Consider the following 17,447-nt stretch of genomic DNA (forward strand, 5'->3'; position numbering starts at 1 on the left):
GAACAATTTACGGGAATCATGTCTGTCTGGAACGTTTACAGATTGCACAATTTGTTTCCCAAATGTGAACATAATGACACACTTTGTAGCCCACTAAAATACCTTTTAGATAAGCTTGTATTTTAGTATATTTAATTGATTTAACCATCTTATACCATCAACATTGTATTCTCTCTAGAATAACTTCAATTTATTGAACATGTAATCAATCAGTACGATTTCGTAGAAGATAAAGCAGGATTCTGCATGGATACTAGGAAGAGCCAAGATCATGATCCATCACCACTGATATCTTAATAGCTTATACTAGCTGATACATTCACAGATGATTGTATGTAAAAAGAAAAAAACATCCAACCCCCAAAGAAATACGCCACAAAAACATTGAAACCTCTAAGATTCCCTATTCGTCAAAAAAGTACTTCTATCTAAATGGTAGATGATTGTCAACTAATGTTTTGTTCTTTTACATCATTATTGATAATAATGGTGCAAAACCGATGCCGTGTAATGCTCCGTTCTCTTGCATGGGCCTTCACAACTTCCGGCAGTGTCCTGTTCGCCCTGTCTGGGCTTTATTTTCCCTCGTTCTATAAATTATCCCTTACCTATGTGTAGACTCATGGCCGCCACATTCGAATCATCATACTTTTAAGCAGGGGAAAATTATATATTTTTATCAACTTTATAACTCCGTTTTTACTGGGTTTATAAAACAAAGACTGGCATAGAGATTGAAGCAAAACAAATTAACCACAAACAAGTTCCTTTATTTTTCTTTTCATGATCTGTTATATTGTAAGCTCAATTCTGATCAGTACACAGTTGCAAGACAACAGTAACCTGTAGTTTTACTAGTACTAGATTTAGCTAACATGAATATTTACAAGCCTCCTCTTGATACACTGACATAAAAACTGTCTTTCTACCACTTTGAAAGCTTTCTTTCATCCCTACGCACTCTTCCTACTTCCCAATCTTTCTTTTTCGATTTTGTGACCCCGAAAGCTTTATTCTCTGCCTCTCCATATTTAGGTGCCGGTCATCAGAGGATTCAAATGAAAACACTCTGGCGCCCGCCTCCAGCGCGTGCTCGAGGGGGCGCGCATGCTGGAGCGCCGTGTGGGGAGGGGGAGGAGGTAGGCGAAAGGAGCGGGGGGGGGGGGTGCCTTATCAGTGACGTGCCTCTGTTATTGATCATCATATCATTTACACAAACGCTGTTACATACAGAAAATGCAGACTCAAATAATTGACCGCCATCGTTTTGGCGCCCCATGTAGTGCGGCGCCCTATCCGCCGCATATAGCGCACGCCCACTTTTTTGCGCCACTGCCTCTGAGAAACTGTATCCATGTCCATCAGGGCAATGGGATCGAAGGACACTCCCTGTACTCAACGGCAGCCATCTTAGCTACGTAGCGGAAGAGGCGGAGCCAGGCTGAGCCAAAGTCGGCGCATTTTCCACATAGCCTGCATTAATAGCCATTTTTTAGTTTTTATCGTTTTTATAGCTGCTAGGCGTAAAGAGTTCACCGTTCAAAGCGGGATGTTTATTGCGGGTGAGGAGCCACGGCGGCAGTCGTGATCGTAATTTCCGGTTAGTGCACCACGGAGTACACGGAGTACTCACTGTCACGTTATTTAATCTATTGAAACGTGATCAGGGACACGTAGGCCTATTTTCTAAATTTTGTATTTCAATTGGAAGTAGGCTATTTGTCGTGTCACTAAGCATGACTTCCAAACTAAGGTTCTGTCCGGGAGCGTTCTCCCTAATGTGCCTTATGGAGCTCCGTACAGATATAATTGTCTTAGAACACTCCCATTCAGAATGCATTGGTTTACATTTCGTTCTGTGTAACACGCAAAAAGTCGGACTATCGTGCTCTGGAACACGCCATAATAGATTAACGTTCGTGCGCAGGAGCACGCAATCGCGTGATACCGGGTTGCAACCACACACACACACACACACACACACACACACACATACACACACACACACACACAACCTCTTGCAGGCAGACTCAGAATCTTGAGCCCATTTATTAGGGAACAGGTCTTATCGGGATTCCATCACTGCAATCCCAGAATCCTGCATTGTGAAAGTCTTCCCTTTTTTTTTTAAATGTACAATGGCATTTTATTCTACATACAAAAGAACCATAGTCTTTTTCAGGAGTCCACGACCACCCTGCCCGTTTTGACACACAAAAGTAATTTGACACTTCTGGGATGAGCCAATGATTCATCTGTTTGGAAGGTTTTGTTGGAGACAAACAAAGAATCTTCAGGCAACAGATGTGACAGCTGTGACTGCTCTATCTCTCTCCTTCGTCTGCTGGGTCCTCTGTGTTTGCCTACCTGCTACAGGTAGCCAGTGGGCGGGGCTGAGAGGCTTGTCAGCTGATGAGGTGCACCTGTGCAGGTCTGCCACGCAGGCTTTAGCCAGTCTCTCTCTCTTTCCACAGAGGCAGGTGGGCTTGGGTTCTGTTTAGGGTGGTTCCTTAAGGTTTTGGACCTTTGGATTGGTTCCATGTTTTGTTTTATGTTAACACTATTCAACATCCCCACAGCACACTTTCCACTGCCCATATACATAGGCTAGTCGAAAGAATTGTGTGTTTGGTCAGTAGTTCAGTTGGTTGGTCACATATGTTGGTTTGCTGTTCAGGTTTGGTTTGTTGCATTTTGTTTGGGTATTTCCAACATTGAAAGATGGTTTGTTGTTCCCAGTATTTGTTTTGTCTGTCTGGGTAAGTCCTTGTGATTTTGGTACTGGTTTTCTGTCCAAACCATATAATCGCACATTTTCTAATCTTCCATACGCTACACTAATCCCTTTACAGATTTCACGATACTTACTTTATTCTAATAAATAACTTTATCCCTTATCATGTGTGGATCCCGATCTTTGCTCTGACCCGAGACTCGTCTTAATGCAGCCAAGGAGATGGAACAGCGTTATGAATAATTATTAGATGATTGTGTTGTACAATGAAAGACAGTAAAGATTCAATATTAATGGCAAAATAAGGATGGGATTTTATTTGAACAATAAAATATGTGTTGGGCAAATTATAGAGAGGCTGAGATTATAGATTTCATATTCAAAAGGCGAAGGGGTGAAAAAATGTAAGAAATATATTTAAGAAATATAGGCCTACTCAAAGCCCAAATCATTAATATCATACCCTATCCAATAATAAAGAAATTTGAATTTGAATGGTAACAATTCCGTTAAATCCTCGTCCTCGTTTTGAACGTCTCACTCATGGCGATCAGTGTGTTCTTTCTGATTAGCTCTTAATTGAGATCACCTGTCACGCACCTCTTTATTAAAGGTGAACACAATGGGTTTGGTTTACTTTTCGCATCGGCCTGTGTCAATCGAGGTTGAGTTTAGTGAGGGTTGAAAGTTTTCGATCTAGATTGCAGATCACTATTGTCACTTCATACAAACTGAAAGTATGCGTTGTTGCGTTTTTGTTTTTGTGGGCATTTGACTGAACAGCCCAGACAAATATTGCTACCAACATGGCACTTCGAAACAGACCACCGCAGTGAGTAAAAGTTATTTTCCTTTATTAATTGTTGAAGTTTTTGGGCTGTCTCCTCAGACACAAGCCATCAGTATCCCTGCTCTTTGCACCTTGACATGCATGTCGCCGCTGTTTGTTAACCTAGCTTTGCTGACTTGTATCTTGTGATGTGTGTGTTTTTCTTAACAGGTGTTAGATGACTAACAAGATCTATGGGGGGGCCCCCTTTGGGCCCCCCCATACCAACTTAGTCTTCAAAGGAATCTAGTGCCATGGGACTCCAGTGTCTTCAAAACATCCTCGGAATACATGTGTATGAATGGTCCACCGAAGGGTTGATCTGGAAGCCACCACGGTCCACGCAGTAATCTGCTGCGTGGGCCGTAGTGGCTTCCAGAGCCATCTTTCGGTCTTGGTCAGGATTTGTTGCAGTTGCCCTTCAATGTAGCAGGCTACGGGTTTCTGATGAAGCCTGCTTTACGTAGCATTGGAGTACAAATATTGTGCAAAATGCTCATGTAATTGCACTAGCACTGGTAACCTGTAGATTAGCTTAGTTTAACGTCATTCCGTGCTGTCTCTGTCAAATGTGTGGCTTACTTAAGTCCACAAGGCCCTCTGGTAAACCACGTTGGAACACCCCTGGACAAGGTGATTAGTCACTGGGTGTGTGCTAAAGTTTTGTTCAATCTTTCACTAGTTGGTTAAGGTTTGGTCGAATTGTTTGGATGCTAGCGACGTGATGGCGTATGTACAAGAGCCTACCGTGTTTTTAGAATCTAGCTCCATTGCTGTTAGAAATGGTGTCTCCCAGTACTGCAAAGTGCTTCCACAAGTTTAAAAAAGAATGGGCAGAAAAGGAACTGCCAACTAAATCTATTTAACATGGGTAGAAAGTTTCCATGGAAGCTCTTGGCTGCTGGTTCCCAACACAGCTCCACTGTTAGCCTGTGACCTTGCGTTTAACTTTTATCGACTTTTGGTGACTTTCACAAAAGGGAAATGAACTGGTTAATACAATAAACAAGACATTTCATGGTACCATTTTGAACTGTTTGTGGATATTGCATTAAATCCATATGCTTGAAACTTTTCAATAATGCATATCAACGAAACAATGGAATGAAATAAATAGTTCAAGCAATTTGTGGGACTTGGCTGCTTTTACATTACTCATTTTGGGGGTTATTTCAGTCTCTCCAACCTGCAGGTCGTGCGAAGAATCATGTGAATGGGAATATTCTATAAATGTCTTGATATCATCTTTCGTCTCAACACTTCTGCTGCAGCCGCTGTTGAAGCGTATGAGTCCTTTGAGACCCCCTTTGATAAAAGGGGTTCTCAAATGTTGACCCTCAGTCACCTATTGCATCACTTCCTTTAGAGCTTCGGCCTCCTAATTGATCATTGTAGTATAATTGAATGCCCTCTTTCATATATTTGATACCTCCACCACTGGGACGTGGCAACAATTCTCCAAATCCATATGGGGGGGGGGATGCTTGTGGACAGTAGGGGTGTATACTCGACATAAATAGGAAGCAAACTCATCTCACAAATGAGTAACGACATCTCACAAATGTCGAGGGAATCCAGGGCGACGCTAACTTCCGGGTTGGCCAACATACGTCATCCCTCCACCACTCTACTGTAAAAACACATGTTCAAGTTGAGAATAATAATTCTGCCATAATATTTATTTAAGGGGGGGGGGGGGGTACAATATGTCTTTTGGCCATTCGTAGTGTTGATCAGCAGAGAAATAATTTGACGGTGAAAGACGGTGACGTCGCTTAGCAACGGTAGACGCTGGGGTAGACAAGTCACCGGACTACTCAGGCCCCCAGGATAGGCGCATACTTCCGCAATACACCAGTGCTCAGAGGCCAAGCCTGGTATTGCAGCTGTTTAAGCTGGCTGTGGACGGGGGTCTGTCATTTCATGTGGCCCAGAAGTAGATATCGCCGTCCACTCCAATACAAGTGGGGAACAGGATTGTGTCTCCGCAAAAAATGTCTGGATATCAATCAAAGGCTCATAATTATATTTCTACCCTGTTCTAAAAAAAATGTCCACTACTAAGCGTTTTATTGGGTGGGCAGCTGAAAGGAGTCGTACTGAAACAAACGGCTCCTTGCTATGGAGCTTTTTTGAAGTGCACGGCTCCATTAACTTCCGAATTAACTTCCATTAACTCCATTAACTTCCAAAGTCTGATATTTGTCCTTTTACTTAACATGAATGGCGTTGAACACGGATATATAACACACATATCATTGAAATAGCTGTAACAGGCACGGACGTATTGATTACCTGAATGATTATGGGAGACCTACGCAATTTTCATAATGTTAATTGTCTAATATTAACATTTCAGTTGCGTTGGTAGGTATTTCATTTTCATTTGCTTGTTTAGCTATGTATGACAGGGTTATGGTTAGCTATGTATGACAGTTGACAATGTTGCTGTATTACAATTCATTATTTGGGTAGGCTACTCCAACTTCGTTGCTGGTCGATATGTAAACATTTACTTTTATATAAATTATTGATTGCATTTTTCGTAAATAGTTAGTTGGAAGGAATCTGTTTCTTAAGCAATAACATTGAACTGAATTTTTTATGCCTACATACGTTTACTATGTTACTATGGTATTATATGGAGCAATCTTACATATTTATGAAGTTTCCAGATCAATAAAGTTCTATCTCTTTTTATTTGAACTGCCTGTATGTCCTCTTGATTATAGTATTACAGTGTGTACCTTGGTTATCAGCTATTATAGAATGGTGTCAATGTGGTATTAGCATATATATTCCAGAATTTGAAAAAGGATATGGATATAGAGTGGGTGACTTTATCAGTATACTCAATCGTGATGGCCACAATAATAACCGCTCTTGGATGGGTTGTAGATACTAAGTTGGTGACAATGTGGTATTGGCATATATATTCCAGAATTTGAAAAAGGATATGGATATAGAGTGGGTGACTTTATCTGATCCTTAAAGGTTGGGTATGGAATTCGCTTTTTTGGCAATTTTTGCAAAATTACTTGAAATCCTTATCATAACTCGCTTACAGCCACTGAGTTAGAAGTACTGACATGAAAATTAAACAAGTCAATCATCTGTGGAACGGGCAGGGCTCGAAAAACTCCAGCCAATCATTTCCATTGCCACCGAGTTGCATTGGACAGTAAGTACGTCAATCAAACGGTCGTACTGCACTCCCCCTCCCCCGCGCCCCGCGCGCGACCCCTTCGTGCAGTAGGCTACTCGTGACCCAGAGCTCGTGACCCAGAGCAAGCTCCTGTTTGTTGTTATCCTGCGGTAGCTACTGGAACTAGTTAATCCACATTTGGACCTAGCAGTAGAAGACAATTTCCATGGCAGACAAGACGCCACCATCCCCACCACCACCACCACCACCAGCAAAGAGAAGGAAAACTCTTTTTCATAGAGTAATTGATAATAAAAACGCTGAAAGAGAAAAACTGAAATCAAGAATAATCATAGGCGCTGCTTTCGAACGTTGGCGGCAACTGAAGGACGAGAAGGGTCTAAAAACCGATGCTTGTGTGGCGGTTGACCTAGTTTCAAAGTTTATACCGTTTATACTCGGTAATACCGGTGTTGAGACGAGTGTATTACTCGGTGTGAAAATGTCCACACCGCGGCAACCCTGGTGAAAACCAGGACTTCCAATACAATTATATGAAACAAACATAAATTTTCTAAAAATAGTAATGATTTATGTGACCGTTTAATGTTTATAACATCTGGTGCAACCATAGCCGCGAGAACGTATTCTCAGCAGGGGGTGCTGGAAAAAAACAACTCAGCCTGCACTAGACTCGCAACTCGTTACATTGATAAAAAAGCTATTTAGCAGCGCAGCTCAATTACACCAGTGCATGCGCGCACAGTTGAAAATCGATCGTTGTGTTCACTTCCTTCACACCATGGTACACATCCAGCTGCTCACAGAACAAGTTTAGCGCACCACCGCTACCCTCACACTTTTTCATGTAACCTTTTTTCAGCACTAGGTCATATGAGCATTAAATAAATGCTGCGTCTCAAAATGCCTTGGACAGCAGCGAGGATGACTCGCTTTGCCACGGGCCGAAACAGTTCGGAGCGACCACAGCCAGAGCGAACACAGCGGGGCAGAGGAGTGTCAGGAATAGTCTTTGGTGTACACATCAGTACGGCCTATTTGCACTACTGTTTAGTGGCAATGCAGTGTTTTATTCTATGCCTTTTTATTTTCGTATATTATTTCAATGAATACAATTTATTTATTCATAAAAACAAGATCTGGTCTTCTAATCTTTTTTTCCAAATATAGCTCGTCTTACAATGGGGTTTGTGTTTATATTCGGACCAATACGGTACAGCGGGCGCTCACATGACGTTAAGCATTTCCTGTGCATAATGTGACGCTTCAGAACTGTTGTCGTTGACACGACAACACATAACTCCTAGTTTGTGTTGTCGTGTTTTTAGAAATGATCGTTTTCTGTGATAAGACAGGGCCTCGGACAGGGGGTGTTGCAGCAGCCCCAGCACCCCTACTTCCCGCGGTACTGGGTGCAACTTACAGCTTAATGTAGTGCCATGTTGTTAAACGAAAACCTACGCTAGCCTGGCTCGCTCTCGCGCATCTCTGTTCGCGCGCGTGCATGATTGCGCGTCCAGGTACTTGGAATGGGTGGAGTCAGAGTCAGCGTTGAAGGAGAGGGGGTAGGACCATTTGAGTTGTGTATTTTCAAAATCTGCTGGCGTTTCGCAAATCCCATACCCAACCTTTAAGTATATATATTTTTTATTTTTATTAATTCATTTCTTTTGTTAGTTTGTTTTATTTTGTTTATTTTGTTTCGTTAGTTTGATTTTTTCTTTGAATTTATTTTTATGATTTAAAGTATCATTTGCCAACGTCCTTGTCACAAACGCCTGTGTAGTAGTCCAGTAGGTGGCAGTATATGGGGAAAAACTATGTCCACCACTAAACTAGTAGAAGAAGAAGATCTCTGCATCCGGTACGTCACGGACTAGAGCCGTTTCTCAATTCGCGTACTTGCAGAGAATGTCTAATATGACGGGCTCTGGTACTTGTGCGTGCTCGTGTGCTCGTGGACTCGTGAAACGTCATCAGTATTTGCCCGAGCACTGTTCCAATTCGAAGCACGCATCAAGCGAGTACTGTCGTAAAACCCGGAAGTGTTCTGGATGCGTGCTCGATATCGCCGTTTCACCGAGCATGCATCGGAGGTGGCTCGTGTGTGCTTGCTCCCGCTATAAATCCCAGGATGCATTTCGCACTCGCAGCAGTACGAGGGCGGACAATATGGAGAAGACGCACAAGTTACAACTGTAGCTTAAGTTACTCTTAACTTATATATATATTTATATAATATATAATATAATAATATATAAATATATATATGTAAGGTCGTGTGTGTATAGCTTATACACATGACAGGACACTCTATCTTTTCAATTGTTATTCATTCAGAATATTTACATACTATTTGAAAATGAAAGAGGCTGGGATTTTGTTTTGTATCATTTGTTTATATTGTTCAGTAGTATATGCCTAAATGAGGCCGTAGCACAGTTAACGGACGAGCAGAGGTGGTGACGTCATCGAGTCCGCTGCTGTTCCAATTGCAGGTACGTACTCGCGTGCTCGCAAGTATGTGCTTGAAGTACAGACTTGCCAAGTACGTGCTTGCAAGTCATCGAGTCCGTAGTACGCGTGCTAGGAATTGAGAAACGGCCTTGGCCCCATAACGCGGAAGCAAATCGCTCCTGTATGTTACCCTGCGCCACTGAGCAGTTTGTATAGGAATGAATGGGCGGCCATTTTTCCAGTCTGTGGTCCATCCTTTATTATGTCCATGGGGCAAACCCCTATTGTCACCTCGGGCTAATACCACGCTGCTTGAGGGAATTCTGTCTTCCTGTACTTTTTAGTACAGGAAGAGGTATGCCATAGTGAACGAGGGACCGGAGAAAAATTAACGCTAATTATATTTAGTAAAATTAAAACCGGCCTCATTCACTCGTACACGGGGGATAGAACACCATTTAGCCGAACACGAGGATGTCTGCTACACCACCCAACTTAAAGCAAGACAAGATCATCTTCAGGGGAGAGGCAGCAACTCACCGCGGGGAAGCGTGTCCTTTATATGGCTTAACCCAGAAAAAAACCTGCGAGATCCTCCGGTTCGTTTTCCAGTAGACGAGGAGAACACGATCCTGTTCGGTGGGTCCTTATCTCGTCGGGGTTTCCCCAGGATAAGGTTTCACGGACACAGGGTTAAGGGGGGTACACCATGGAAGTCAGATCTACCGTAAGGTGGTGGTAGTGGGAAGCCAGGCGTGGTTCATTTCACATCATTCACTTTGCATATTGTATAAACGTGCCAACATCACTGCAAAACATTCCAGTGGTTCAAGGATACATGACGAAGTTTGCATTTTTTAATCCAATTTTTATTTCAAAACAGATATTATCGAGATATGTACTTTCAGGCTGAAATACCTTCAGAAACATTGCATTTTCAGGTTAGAACGGGTTGCTCAGGTGTATGCTGCTGCATATTTTCATGGAGGAATCGATGATGAAATACTTATCAGTGGCCACGATGTAGGATAAACCAGGCACGAGCCGGTCCTCGTCCGGACTGAGTTGGTACTTGCTGCGGTACTTGATGTACATGGTGTTCGTAAATAGCTTCAGACCGTCTGACCCGCAGAGGGTGGCGTCCGCCTTGGGAAGGACGCCCAGGGTCGTCACCTTGGTAACGGTACTTGGGGTCACGGAGAGGTCAACGTCCCTCATCTGGCCGCCTGTGGGGGATCACACCGGGAAGGTCATAATTTGTGACGCAAAGGTAAGAATGAGAATGAATAAGAATGAAGTCTGTGGTTTAAACAGTGCGTCAGTGCCGTCTGGCTTGACTGTTGGGAGTGTGGAGTCGACCCTGCCAGGATTAGGGGTTAGATTCCCGGTCCACGCTAAGAATGCATCTGGAGAATTTTAAAGTTTTTGCATAGAAGCCTCCAAATGGCGTTGAGCATGTGGGAAAGTGTGTGCGTGTGTGCGCGTGCCTGTGTGTGTGTGTGTGTGTGTGTGCGCGCGCGTGTGCGTGTGTCTCTGTGTGTGTGCACACGCGCGTGTGCGTGTTTGTCTGTGTGTGTGTGTGTATGTGTGTGTGTGTGCGTGTGTGCAGACCCTGGATGATGTGGGCGGTGTGGTCCCCGGGGCAGGCGAAGGCAGCGTCCACGGGCCCCTGGACCCCCAGCTCCTCCTGCAGGGTCTTGGGGTACCCCTCGATGAGGGAGTAGTGGGCCCCCGACAGGTAGATGAACACCTGGTCCCCCTGGGGAGGAGGGAGGAGAGGAGGGAGGGAGGGAGGGGGGAGGAGAGGAGGAGGAGGGAGGGGGGAAGAGAGGAGGAGGAGGGAGGGGGGAAGAGAGGAGGAGGAGAGGAGGAGGAGGGAGGGGGGAGGAGAGGGAGGGGGGGAGGAGAGGGAGGGAGGGAGGGAGGGAGGGGGGGAGAGGAGGAGGAAGGAGGGGGGAGGAGTTGGGAAGAGAAGAGGAGAGGATTGGAGGGGGTGGAGAGGAGAGGGAGGGAGAAGAGGAGGAGGGAGGGAGGGAGGAGGGAGGGAGGGGGGAGGAGGGGGAGGGGGGAGAGGAGAGGGAGGGAGGGAGGGAGGAAGGGAAGAGAGGGGAGGAGGAGGGAGGAGCAGGGGAGGGCAGACGTGTAGAGAGTGGGAGGGGAGAAGAGGACATAAAGGGTCATACTAACTCCCAATAAGAGCTCCCTTCATCATATAAGTATTCTCACTGAAGAATACATTTCAGCCAATCAACCCACCATAATCTCTAACAGCGGTACGCTTTCCCTGTCATCGCCGCCATCGATGTCATCTCTTACTTAGCTTACACAGAGTGCTTCCGGGAGGGGGGGGGGGGGAGGGGGGGGTGGAGGGGGACCCTACCCTACTTAGATCTGAGCGGCGCAGGGGAGGACCACCCACCTTGATGAGGTACATCTTGTCTTGGTAGGAGAAGGCGGCGTCGACGCCGCCCGCCACCTCGGGCCACGTGCGGGTTATGGGGAAGGGGCGAGGGTCATCGAGACCGGTGCCCACACTCTGGTAGCAGGAGCCTGCGTAGAACACACACCAGTGATCCCCACAGCCCTTCATAGCTTAGCCTGCCGCATTAACTACGTGATTAAAAAAACGATTTTATTCAATGCGCGATACATTGCCCACGATACCGATAATATCGCGACACTGCGATTCTGCAATAATTAATATATTGTTCGACAATCCCATGACGATACATCACGATAGGGCTGTGCAATTATTATTTCTTATTTCTTAGCCTAATCCTAACCCTAGAACAGCTGGATACATATTTGTACATTATTTTATATTTGAAAAAAATTGAAAGGGACATTTCAAAGTTCAGTTACGTAGTGTTTTTTTTGGAGAGAAATGCTGAATATATGCATCATGTTTTCAAACTCAAAAATAATCGTTTGAATAATCGTGATTTCAATGTTGACCAAAAAATCGTGATTATGATTTTTTTTCCATAATCGAGCAGCCCTACATCACGATATATACCAAATGACCGTGAAAAGGTAAAGTGCTGGATTTCAGTCTTTATTCATGGCTTTCATGAGTTTTTCAGTTACTCGTCTTTTGTGAGTTAACTTTCCCTCCTTCATGCGTTGAGTGCCACCTCGAGGGGCAATGCCTTGCTATGGTTACAGTTTAGACAGCCTGATTATTGATCATTGACAATATTACCTGTGAAGTAGTAGGTTCTGCCTGCGTTGTCGGACGTCACAGCGTCAAATTTGACCTCTGAGCAGGCTGGTAACTCGTGTGCACCTCCATAACCTCCTCCTACACAAGACCAACGAAAACTGTTGAGCCAATCACATGATGCCCTGACCCACATAAATCCTATTGGCCTCATGAGCTGAGTGCAGAATTGTGTGTGTGTGTGTGTGTGTGTGTGTGTGTGTGTGTGTGTGTGTGTGTGCGTGTGTGTCTCACCAACGTTGGGGCAGGTCATGAAGTACGCGCGGGCGTCTTTGGGGTACACCCCCCCCACCACCCCGCCCGTCACCGGGTGGAACCGGGTGAAGTTGTTGCCCTGGAAACAGTAGTAGTGCTCCATCCAGCGGAGGACGGAGGTGCACGGCGGCACCTGGGGCCACTCCTTCTTCTTCACCGTCCGAGTGGCGACGTCGTAGTGGTGCACCTCACTTCCTGTGGGTTCGACCAATCAGGGACGTGAATGGACAGACGAACGGACGAGTGAACAAATTAATTAATTAGCATGGGAGGATAGTATTGATAGCATGGGGGAGAGACACAACCGCACAGACAGACAGACAGACGGACAGACAGACAGACGGACAGACAGACAGACAGACAGACAGACAGACAGACAGACAGACAGACAGACAGACAGACAGACAGACAGACAGACAGACAGACAGACAGACAGACAGACAGACAGACAGACAGACAGACAGACAGACAGACAGACAGACAGACAGACAGACAGACAGACAGACAGACAGACAGACAGACAGACAGACAGACAGACAGACAGACAGACAGACAGACAGACAGACAGAGAGAGAGAGAGAGAGAGAGAGAGAGATTTATGCGATATTGATGTTATTGTTGTCTCTTTAACATTCATGGTAGGGTGTGTTGGCGTACGTGTGTTAAGTTGTGTCTTGTTCTCTGGTTCGGGTAATCTATTCATGGTAATATGTAGCTACTTGTTCATCATTACATGTATTATGAAAGCTTTCTGATGGGGTGGGCAGATTATCCAGTGATCTACACCTCTATTTTCTTCTTCTACTCTAGAGAAGACAAATACAAACATACAAAATATTTATACACGCCTCTGTATTCTTGATCTAAAGAACGCGCAGGGGGTGTAGAACCGTCTCTCTCCAGCAGGGGGCAGATTTGGCCCAAGCGTTTACCTTTGAAGAAGAGGACGGAGTCGGCGGAACACTCCCCCTTCGGGCACTCCACCGCGGCGTCCAGGTGACACGGCACCCCGGGGAACTCCTGTTCCACCTTTTTGGGAAAGCCGTCTTGGAGAGTTTGGTTGAAATATCTAAACACCATTTCGTCCTGTGGGTTAGAAGAATGTCAAAACGACAGAGGAGCGTGTTAATGCATGCCGGACGGAGCGGCTTCTCTATGCACAACCTTGTCAACCGAAAAGAAACAACAACTAAATGCTTTATAGGTTTTTATTTAAAGTGGGGAGATTGGTGTGAGATTGAGACCCTCCCAGTCCCAGTCTATTTGGCTGGGGAGTTGTGGGAGTCGATAGTCAACTGAGACACGCCCCCTGCTTGCCGGTCTCGTAGCCAAAGAGGGAGGTCCGGGTCGACCAGCTGTTTTTTTTGTTGGTAGAATATATCACTGAGTGACAGGATTTTATAAAATGTATAACACTCGCACTATATCCAGTCCCTCCAGAAAAACGTGATTGTGCATCGCATAATTCAACGCATAATCAGCCAAAGTCTGCATATTCATGCGGGGGACGCATTTTTTCAAATATGCAGCATAAATTACCGATTTCCGCTCAAAATATGCGGGGCTTGCATGATTTCATAATCCCCGCTTTTTCATTGCAAAAAAAGTCACATATATCTTAGCAGGAAGTTGAAAAATGTTGTGTTTACTTCACACAAGAGCAGCCATTTCCCCCTGTTGCCATGGGAATGTTATGAAGTTACGTAATAACGCGACTTGAACGTCATCGAAAAGCTGCAAGTGGAGGGAGTTCCCGCATTTTTCCGCAAGTTCCCGCAATTTGTGCAAGCTAGTTTGGAGTGTGTTATGAATTACAACTCGAATCAGCCCTTCAGTGACGGTAGGTAACTCAACTCTCTTTGGTTTCTTCCAGTTCAACCTACCTGGAATAGGTACACGTGATCGTGGTCCTCAGTGCTGCCCTCCCGGTGCATGCGGAAAGCGGCGTCCACGCGACCGAGGTCACTAAAGGACTCAGCGACTCGCTGAGCCGGACCACGGAAGCCCTTCCACAGGAAGCCATCTTGGATTGCGATAGAAAGAGGTGCAAACTCGTTGCTATTACTTCCTTTTTTAGTTTGGTTGTTGTAGTTTAAAATATTAATATTTGTTTAAATTTGGCTTAAACATTTTACATATGTCATCAGATATAAATATGAAAGCGCATTTTTAACATACATTTTTCAATTAATTATAAATGTTTAAGTTAGATAAGAAACTCAAACACGTATGTTAACAAATTTACAAAGCAAAATTGCAAATCATTGGCAAACCGATAAAATTGAAACCACATGAGCAGAGAGAGTACTTTTAATATAAAGTATAATGTACATTTATTACAATTATTGCCAAACACATACCTGAATACCAGTACTAAACCCCTCCCAGAATCCCTTGGCCTGCTCCCGCCAACTGTCTATCTAGTCTACTTAATATTCACGAATTAGCGACCATCTTGTATAGCCAAAGCTAGCTAAGAGTGGGTGTAATGGACCATCACTGTCACCGTCACATCACCGTCGCTGAAGGGCTCATTAAAGTTGTGAAAAGCCTCTGCACCTTTGAAGAACAGATGATTTCCTTGCTCGTCCGGTGTGATGGCGTCAAACTCGATGCCATCGCACCTGTCGGGTATGGCTGGGTGGCGGCCATGTTAATTGTCATGCCAAGTTGAGTCAGAACAATCAGGGATAAGAAGATACAATAGATGTGTTACTAAGCAGATGACTTAGAGTGTAAGTGCATTCAACAATGGTGATAATTCCAAAAAGTGCAAAAATTATAGTGTAGGATAAGGAGGAAAATTAAGCGAGCTAAGCACAATACACACAACTCACCAACTTCTGCTGTTTGTGTAGTTGGTCTGGAAAACAAACACCCAAATAATTCAAACAAAACTATTCATCGTCTAGAAAATCTTGAATCTCTGTCATGATATTGATTCAAATCCCAATGCCATAATCTATGAAGTACTATGGTGAAGATGTGTTTCATAACTGATATAAGGAAATAGCCTACCTAACTAGTGTACATCAATTATAATGTACTGGTAAGACTTTACAGTAAGGGTTCATTAATTAAAGTTTACTAATGCAGTATTACACATTAAATAACTGATGAAGAAAAACATATTTTTAGGACACTTCGGCCATGTTAACTAAGGCAATGGTATTAAGGTAAACTAAGGTATTCATTTAAACATTATTTAAGAGATTAGGTTAAACTTTACTCTAACCCTATCAAATAATTCATCAACAAAGCCGAACCCTAACCCCAACCGCTATGCTAACGCTACATAATAACGCTTATTACATCATTCACTAACATTATTAAACGGCTAATTCAGGTAGCCTCGTTGTGAAGTGTTACCGATGTACTTACGGTGGTGCGGCGCTGGTGAAGACCAGCGCAAGGCAAGCCACACAGAGCGGTAGGAAGAGCTGGGTCATGGTGCTGCCGAACCAGAGGTCTCCCAGGAGCTGACGTGGTGGAGGAGGAGAGGTAAACAGCTATCCTGGGGTTGACTGTGGGGCTTTATAGAGGGCATCTCACCCACATGGGTGTTTTTGTGTGAGTCACCTGTTTGAGAAAGTAGTGACAGGGACTTGTTGCCAAAGATGCATTTTCACTGGTGATCACTTGCTTGCTACATTCATAATCCAGATAACTCAAAGACAAACACACGCAAGGGCATAGGTTTGGTCTGAGGGGGGGGGTGTCTGGGTAGTGTCCCCACCAAAGCTCAGACCAAACCTTCACCCTTGGCTACAATATAGAAACAGGAAAGAAAGATATTTAAAAAAAGACAAAGCATTTGTCCACTAATATTCATGTTTAAAAGTAAACAATTATTATGGATACAAAATTAGGATAAGCAGGAAAATTAAGTGAGCTAAACACAATGCACACAATTCACCAACTTCTGCTGTTTGTGTAGTTGGTCTTGAAAACAAACACATAATTCAAACAAATGTTCTCATCGTCTAAAACATCTTCAAAATGCTGTCATGATATTGATTCATATCCCAATGCCATAATCTATGAAGTACTGTAGTCAGGTTGTGTGCATGGTCTTTGGTTTATCAGCCTATCCTGGAAAAATTGGGAAACAGCAAACAGAGAGTTTTGAAACTCGCGGTCGATGGCCACGTTAGACAAATGAAAACCAAAGTCCTTATGGTGTCCAGCATAGTTGAGAGAATAGGAAGAAGAAACTCTGAATTTATTTTGATGATTTGGACGATTATATGTAATGATTATATATTCTTTCTTCACACTGTATTATGTATTGTATTATTTTCACTATATTACTCCTACCGGTACTTTGTGATAGGATCATAGTTTACTATAGTTGATTTCTGCATAACAAGAAAATATGAATATTTTTACATATCCTTTCTATACCTGGAGGCTAAATCCCCATACATTAAAGTGTGAGTGTGAATTTGTGAAGATGTTTTTCCTAACTGACATAAGGAAATAGCTAATTAATATGTACATCAATTATAATGTTCTGGTAAGACTTAACAGTAAGGGTTCATTAATTAACATTTATTAATGCAGTATTAAGCTTTAATAAATGGATGGGTCTACTTAATGTTAGGTCTCTTAATAGCAAATCATTTTTAGTTAATGATTTTATTACCACCTCTAAATTGGATTTTATGTTTTTAACTGAAACATGGCTGGCACAAAACAACAGTCTAACCGTTCTGATAGAGACAGCTCCTCCCAACTATACTATACTACTTTTTTGATGCATGTAGATCTGGAAAAAGAGGTGGAG

General features: G+C 43.7%; 3 protein-coding genes across 3 annotated transcripts in view; all 3 read right to left on the reverse strand.

The window, feature by feature from the left end:
* Window positions 1-9,930, reverse strand: part of LOC130381384 (radixin) — a 45,275-nt gene extending 35,345 nt beyond the window's left edge. The window contains exon 1 of the mRNA XM_056588982.1: window positions 9,727-9,930. The gene's annotated coding sequence lies outside the window, so the exon portion shown is untranslated. The remainder of the gene's footprint in view (window positions 1-9,726) is intronic.
* Window positions 9,931-10,041: 111 nt separating this feature from the next.
* Window positions 10,042-16,253, reverse strand: LOC130381409 (hemopexin-like). Its single transcript, XM_056589030.1, has 10 exons — window positions 16,043-16,253; window positions 15,499-15,524; window positions 15,221-15,298; window positions 14,545-14,684; window positions 13,594-13,747; window positions 12,641-12,856; window positions 12,389-12,487; window positions 11,606-11,736; window positions 10,798-10,945; window positions 10,042-10,412 (listed from the first exon to the last, which is right to left on the reverse strand). Exons 1-10 carry the CDS (start codon window positions 16,108-16,110, stop codon window positions 10,129-10,131), a joined length of 1,344 nt encoding a protein of 447 aa, XP_056445005.1. The 5' UTR covers window positions 16,111-16,253; the 3' UTR covers window positions 10,042-10,128.
* Window positions 16,254-16,748: 495 nt separating this feature from the next.
* The window catches only part of LOC130381023 (calsequestrin-2-like), a 6,921-nt gene continuing 6,222 nt past the window's right edge, over window positions 16,749-17,447 (reverse strand). Inside the window, exon 5 of the mRNA XM_056588444.1 lies at window positions 16,749-16,753. Coding sequence (XP_056444419.1) covers window positions 16,749-16,753 — 5 coding nt within the window. The remainder of the gene's footprint in view (window positions 16,754-17,447) is intronic.

This window comes from Gadus chalcogrammus, chromosome 4, assembly GCF_026213295.1.
Source record: "Gadus chalcogrammus isolate NIFS_2021 chromosome 4, NIFS_Gcha_1.0, whole genome shotgun sequence".
Classification (NCBI taxonomy): Eukaryota; Metazoa; Chordata; class Actinopteri; order Gadiformes; family Gadidae; genus Gadus; species Gadus chalcogrammus.